Source organism: Echiichthys vipera, assembly GCF_963691815.1.
Source record: "Echiichthys vipera genome assembly, chromosome: 7".
NCBI classification, from domain to species: Eukaryota; Metazoa; Chordata; class Actinopteri; order Perciformes; family Trachinidae; genus Echiichthys; species Echiichthys vipera.
In genome coordinates this window covers 32,441,483-32,448,997 of record NC_139832.1, presented here as the reverse complement: position 1 = coordinate 32,448,997, position 7,515 = coordinate 32,441,483, and the positions used below count along the sequence as shown (strand labels likewise).

At 44.9% G+C, this 7,515-nt stretch overlaps 1 protein-coding gene across 1 annotated transcript; it reads right to left on the bottom strand.

Annotated features, from left to right (window-relative positions):
- Nucleotides 1-2,273: 2,273 nt before the first annotated feature.
- Nucleotides 2,274-7,373, bottom strand: acd (ACD shelterin complex subunit and telomerase recruitment factor). Its single transcript, XM_083917009.1, has 2 exons — nt 7,322-7,373; nt 2,274-4,242 (listed from the first exon to the last, which is right to left on the bottom strand). The coding sequence occupies exon 2, from the start codon at nt 4,148-4,150 to the stop codon at nt 2,336-2,338; it is 1,815 nt and encodes a 604-aa protein (XP_083773135.1). The 5' UTR covers nt 4,151-4,242; nt 7,322-7,373; the 3' UTR covers nt 2,274-2,335.
- Between the last annotated feature and the right edge of the window lie 142 nt (nt 7,374-7,515).

Genomic DNA, 7,515 nt, shown 5'->3' with positions numbered 1-7,515 from the left:
ATGGATAATTAAATGAATAAGTGAACCTGTAACTCTACAGACAGGAACAGTAGAGATGGATCACTAAATGAATAAGTGACCTGTAACTCTACAGACAGGAACAGTAGAGATGAATCATTAAATGAATAAGTGAACCTGTAACACTACAGACAGGAACAGTAGAGATGGATCATTAAATGAATAAGTGAACCTGTAACTCTACAGACAGGAACAGTAGAGATGGAGAATTAAATGAATAAGTGAACCTGTAACTCTACAGACAGGAACAGTAGAGATGGATCATTAAATGAATAAGTGAACCTATAACTCTACAGACAGGAACAGTAGAGATGGATAATTAAATGAATAAGTGAACCTGTAACTCTACAGACAGGAACAGTAGAGATGGATCATTAAATGAATAAGTGAACCTGTAACTCTACAGACAGGAACAGTAGAGATGGATCATTAAATGAATAAGTGAACCTGTAACTCTACAGACAGGAACAGTAGAGATGGAGAATTAAATGAATAAGTGAACCTGTAACTCTACAGACAGGAACAGTAGAGATGGATCATTAAATGAATAAGTGAACCTGTAACTCTACAGACAGGAACAGTAGAGATGGATCATTAAATGAATAAGTGAACCTGTAACTCTACAGACAGGAACAGTAGAGATGGATCATTAAATGAATAAGTGAACCTGTAACTCTACAGACAGGAACAGTAGAGATGGATCATTAAATGAATAACTGTGAACCTGTAACTCTACAGACAGGAACAGTAGAGATGGATCATTAAATGAATAAGTGAACCTGTAACTCTACAGACAGGAACAGTAGAGATGGATCATTAAATGAATAAGTGAACCTGTAACTCTACAGACAGGAACAGTAGAGATGGATCATTAAATTAATAAGTGAACCTGTAACTCTACAGACAGGAACAGTAGAGATGGATCATTAAATGAATAAGTGAACCTGTAACTCTACAGACAGGAACAGTAGAGATGGATCATTAAATGAATAAGTGAACCTGTAACTCTACAGACAGGAACAGTAGAGATGGATCATTAAATGAATAAGTGAACCTGTAACTCTACAGACAGGAACAGTAGAGATAAAATAAGTTTGTGCTTCAGTGGCTTTAGATGGAGTAAACATTCTGTCGATAAATAAAATAATGATGAATAAAAATAAATCATGAATAAAATGTCGCACGGTGAACAGTAACCATGGTAACCCGACACCATTCTACAGCAGCTTGATCAGTTTCATATCCTCTACAGGTCGACTATGTTTCATTAGTAAACTTGTTTATATTACTATATTTTATTGTAGAAAGTGAGAGAATAGTCTGGAAACAACACAAACTCTTTTCCCTTTTTCCAAACTTATCCAGACCTGGAAATGACTCTAATTAAATTCCATTATTTTCCAGACTAGGAACCCTGTATTTTCATTCCAGCTCAAAAATGTATCAGCCATTGAACAGAAAAAGTTAGCAACTAACTGGTTGTGTAGGCATCTGTTTGGTATATGCCATATGATCTTAATAACGGCCCCAAGTTGCCAAAAGATGATGAAATGCCACTTTAAACATTTTGTTCAAGTTCAGTGAACAGCTCATCAAGCTTTCAACAAATGTTGCTAGTTTTCAGGTGAGGAAACATCTGAGAAACACTGAAAGATGCGTCTGAAAGCCACAGAAAAGGCTGCTGAGCGGACCTAGAGTGAACACTTTATAGGGATGGGAATGTACAACCAGTTCCAGTTGAGAACAAATTGGAATCTTCATCCTATGCCTCTGAGCTGGAACTTGCAACAAGATGGAGTCATGATGGAGGGGAAGACACGGTCCAAAGCGTGGCTTCCTTTCCCCAAGAGAGATGACAAGAGTGCAACTTGTGATGTCTGTAACATGAGCATTTGAAGTGAGGCTGGAAACACCAGTAATGTGCTACTGAAACTTCTGTCCATATGGGCTTCCTTTTCTTCCCCCACACTGACAGTTGGTCAGGAGAATAATATAAGAGAATGGATAAAGAATAGACTGATAAGCAGAATAGATACTGGCACTGGTATCAATTCCCATCCCTATTTTTTAAGCATTCTAGTTTGGCAACAACAGCAAAGAAACTGTTCTATTCAAGCTGGACAAACTTTTCACAGTGAACATGTACAAATATTTTTTTATTTTTTATTTTACAAACTATAGACTTTTTACTGAGTGCTTCAAACATACTGTACAGAAGATGCTGCTCTGGAACATTACCAGCACTACATCAGGGGAGACTGGAATATACAACAAGCTGAAAACAACTGACACATTGACGAGTCAGCTTCACTGTCTTTCAACAATCTGAACCTAAAGTCAGACTGACAGTCTTGTCAGCTGATGTTTGATTGGAGGTCAGTGATGTGTTGTGTGGATTATCTGTTTGCTTTGGAACAACAAGATATTTCACTGCCCAGTGCAGCAAGGACTCTGACACTTTGAAATGACTGAAATCCTGCAGATTCTGTCCAGAGCGTTGGTAAGAGTAAGAGAACGGCCTACCATCACTGTGAACAGCGGGACTCTTTCTCAGTACAATCCCTACAGTGTGACCCTGTTTGTGACTGCTGCCCTCATTTGGCTCTGGAGCCTGGGTGTCAAAGAGCCAAGATGGAGGGCTCCCACTGATCTGAGCTTGCTCCTCTTCCTCCTCCGCTAATGTGGTTAGTGCTTCTGGTGTGGGCCCACTTCTCTTTCTCTTTGCCTTTCTATATTTTCTCTCAACAGTCCCCTCCATGTCTTTTACCAAAACCTGGCTTTCTTGGTCTGAAGCCGGAAGATTTTGTCGCGCTGCGTCGGTGCGGTGTTCGTCTGTGGCAGGCAACAGGTTCGACCGTCTGGATCCGGCCGTGGCAGGGAGGCTAGGTGAGATTGGCAGTCTCTGGTACGGCGGGAGGCAGCTGTGCTCTTCTTTGCTGGGCTCTAATGTGTGCCAGGATTCCTTCCAGCTTTCGACAGGAAGTTGCGTGCTGGTTAAGATCACAGAACGATTAGACTTGGATTCAGCAGCGGTGGGATTGTGCAGTGACTGGGTTAGCGTTTCTTCTGGGGATGCATCAGAGGATGATGAATTGACACATGGGGGAGGAAAAATGTCCCACGGGTTGGATAAAGGCTCGATGTCACTATCAATCGTTGTTGTGACTATGTCCTCATGTAGCGTGCTATCTTCCACGGGATGAGGAGAATTCTCATTGGTGTCTTGATCTCTCGGTGCAACTGCTGGCACAGCTATTCGCCACTCTGCATCATCAACAGAAAACAGTGTGGTCTTTCGGTTCTCAGAGACAGCAGAAAGTCCACTTGTTGTTCGGCATCCAACATTCTGTGGTGTTTGCAGCTGCTGAGCAATTTCCTCTGGGATGAGAAGATACTTTATGGGGACACTGAAACATTTCACTCCCTTATAACTGACCCTGTCGACATCCCAGCTGGTGGCAGTGAATGTGTCTGGGTGGGTCGGTGATGAGTTGTGAGTTGAGGTGGAGGGCTCCAAGCTCATAGGACGCCTGCTTGCTACCATCAGCCTCTGCCGAACGTCCTCCAGCACAGACTGCAGACAGTCATGCCTCCACTCTCCCAGCAGCTCTGACAGATCAAACCCACACTGACTCTTCTGAGAGTTCTGGGTCTCCTGTCCCAGCAGGGCCCTCCATGTCTTACAGATCTTCAGCCTGATGGAGGGCTGTGTCGTACTGCAAGGGGTGTTGTGTTTAACTGGACCGGCTGCAGTCGTAGCCAGCTCTCCAACTGATAGGAAGAATCTGCATTTAGTCTGTTCGAGGGTCATGTGGAACTGTAGCCGGTAATCCCGAATCCACACTGTGGTGTTGACCAGGCTGGTGAAACACTCGCGATCCTCCTGCTCCTGAAGATGCTCCCAGGCCGGTGCTGCGAGAATAGCAGGGATCTGGAGCACGCCGTCGGACAGGAAAAGCAGCCCTGTGGGGCCCTCCGAGCCCTGAGCCTGGGACTGAGACATCTGACCCACTCCGATGACATGAGCCTTCAGCCGCCCACTGCTGCTGCTGCTGCCGCCCTCCTCGCTGCCATAGTTCAGGATCAGACTCTCTACCCATGGAGTCAGTGTGCTCCGAGTATGTCGATGCATGTTTGTATTTTCAAACTGTGCTTCTCCACTGTTCCGTCAGGCAAACATTGACCATGCTAATTGGATCCTCCATCACAACATCAACATGGGAGCTAGAAAGAAAACACACACCACAGTTGAGCCATTGTAGAATAACGTTACTAATGAGCGTTGACTTAACATGACATTGTGACTTAATTGTAAGTTAGAACCACTGGCGTGGTAAAGTGCCCTCTAGGAGCCTAAACGTGTGCTAAAGTGCCCTCTAGAAGCCTAAACGTGTGCTAAAGTGTCCTATAGTAGCCAGAACATGTGCTAAAGCGCCCTCTAGGAGCCTAAACGTGTGCTAAAGTGCCCTCTAGAAGCCTAAACGTGTGCTAAAGTGTCCTATAGTAGCCAGAACATGTGCTAAAGCGCCCTCTAGGAGCCTAAACGTGTGCTTAAGTGTCCTATAGAAGCCAAAGCATGTGCTAAAGTGCCCTCCAGGAGCCTAAACATGTTCAAGTGCCCTCTGGGGGCCTAAACGTGTGTTAGTGTTCTATAGGAGCCATAACGTGCTAAAGTGCCCTCTAGGAGCCTAAAAGTGTGCTAAATTGTCCTCTAGGAACCAAAACGTGTTATAAAGTGTCCTCTAGGAGCCAAAAAATGTGCTAAAGTGCCCTCTATGAGCCTAAACGTGTGCTTAAGTGCCCTCTATGAGCCTAAACATGTGCTAAATTGTCCTCTAGGAGCCAAAACATGTGCTAAAGTGCTGTCTAGGAACCCAAACGTGTGCTAAAGTGTCCTCTAGCCTAAACGTGTAGTAAGGTGTCCTCTAGGAGCCTAAACATGTGCTAAAGTGTCCTTTAGGAACCCAAACGTGTGCTCAAGTGTCCTCTAGGAGCCTAAGTGTGTGTTAAAGTGCCCTCTAGGAGCCAAAATGTGTGCTAAAGTGTCCTCTAGGAGCCAAAACGTGGGCTAAAGTGTAGGAGCCAAAACGTGTGTTAAAGTGTCCTCTAGGAGCCTAAACGTGTGCTTAAGTGTCCTCTAAGAACCAAAACATGTGCTAAAGTGCTCTCTATGAGCCTAAACGTGTGCTAAAGTGCCCTCTAGGAGCCTAAACGTGTGCTAAAGTGTCCTTTAGGCGCCAAAACGTGTTAAAGTGATCTCTAGGAACCCAAACGTGTGCTAAAGTGTCCTCTAGGAGCCTTAATGTGTGCTAAAGTACCCTCTAGGAGCCTAAACGTGTGCTAAAGTGTAGGAGCATAAACGTGTGCTTAAGTGTCCTATAGGAGCCAAAACATGTGCCAAAGTGCCCTCTAGGAGCCAAAACGTGTGCTAAAATGTAGGAGCCAAAACGTGTGCTAAAGTGTCCTATAGGAGCCAAAACGTGTGCTAAAGTGTCCTATAGGAGCCAAAACATGTTCTAAAGTGCCCTCTACGAGCCTAAACATGTGCTAGAGTGCCCTCTAGGAGCCTAAACGTGTACTTAAGTGTCCTCTAGGAACCCAAATGTGTGCTCAAGTGTCCTCTAGGAGCCAAAACGTGTGCTAAAGTGTCCTCCAGGAGCCAAGACGTGTTAAAGTGCCCTCTAGGAGCCAAAACGTGTGCTAAGTGTAGGAGCCAAAACGCGTGGTTATGTGTCCTCTAGGTACCTAAACGTGTGCTAAAGTGCCCTCGATGAGCCTAAACGTGTGTTAAAGTGCCCTCTAGGAGCCTAAATGTGTGCTAAAGTGTCCTCTAGCAACCCAAACATGTGCTAAGGTGCTCTCTAAGAACCCAAACGTGTGCTAAAGTGTCCTCACCTAAACGTGTGTTAAAGTGTCCTCTAGGCACCTAAATGTGTGCTAAAGTGTCCTCTAGGAGCCTAAACGTGTGCTAAAGTGTCCTCTAGGAGCCTAAGTGTGTGTCAAAGTGCCCTCCAGGAGCCAAAACGTGTGCTTAAGTGTCCTATAGGAGCCAAAACATGTGCTAAAGTGCCCTCTAGGAGCCAAAACGTGTGCTAAAATGTAGGAGCCAAAACGTGTGCTAAAGTGTCCTATAGGAGCCAAAACATGTTCTAAAGTGCCCTCTACGAGCCTAAACATGTGCTAGAGTGCCCTCTAGGAGCCTAAACGTGTACTTAAGTGTCCTCTAGGAACCCAAATGTGTGCTAAAGTGTCCTCTAGGAGCCAAAACGTGTGCTAAAGTGTCCTCCAGGAGCCAAGACGTGTTAAAGTGCCCTCTAGGAGCCAAAACGTGTGCTAAGTGTAGGAGCCAAAACGCGTGCTTATGTGTCCTCTAGGTACCTAAACGTGTGCTAAAGTGCCCTCGATGAGCCTAAACGTGTGTTAAAGTGCCCTCTAGGAGCCTAAATGTGTGCTAAAGTGTCCTCTAGCAACCCAAACATGTGCTAAAGTGTCCTCACCTAAACGTGTGTTAAAGTGTCCTCTAGGCACCTAAATGTGTGCTAAAGTGTCCTCTAGGAGCCTAAACGTGTGCTAAAGTGTCCTCTAGGAGCCTAAGTGTGTGTCAAAGTGCCCTCCAGGAGCCTAAACGTGTGCTAAAGTGTCCTCTAGGAACCTAAACGTGTGTTAAAGTGCCCTCTAGGAGCCAAAACGTGTGCTAAAACGTCCTCTAGGAACCTAAACGTGTGTTAAAGTGTCCTCTAGGAGCCAAAACGTGCGTTAAAGTGCCCTATAGGAACCTAAACATGTGCTAAAGTGTAGGAGCCAAAACGTGTGCTTAAGTGTCCTCTAGGAGCCTAAACGTGTGCTAAAGTGTCCTCTAGGAGCCTAAATGTGTGCTAAAATGCCCCCTTGGCGCCAAAACGTGTGCTCAAGAGTCCTCTAAGAGCCAAAACGTGTGCTGAAGTGTAGGAGCCAATACGCGTGCTTAAGTGTCCTCTAGGAGTCTAAACGTGTGTTAAAGTGCCCTCTAGGAGCTAAGACGTGTGCTTAAGTGTCCTCTAGGAGCCGAAACGTGTGTTAAAGTGTCCTCTCGAGGCTAAAACATGTGTTAAAGTGTCCTCTAGGAGCCAAAACATGTGCTAAAAACCTCTATGTGCCCTTGCTTTTGTCGCCCCTTCCCTTCAAGTCTGTGCACGCCTCTGGTTAGAACCATATTACTGACATCACAGACAGGCAGTTTTACAGAGAATAAATGATACTCTGTTGGCGGGTTCAGCCTAATAATAGCCGATCATACACACGCAGCCGGTGCTCTTAACGTTACCTTTGTGTAATCCTGCGGTTTGTCCACAGTGATGGCGGCGACAAGTTGTTTCAAGTTACCGAGAGTTAGCAATGGTTAGAGTGAAGAAGAGTTTTCCTTCAAATTAAAAGCGCAAATGTGAGTCCAGTATGACCATTAGTATACGATGAAATACATGTCTACTAAGTCATTATCACGCTTTTTTTTTTTTTTTT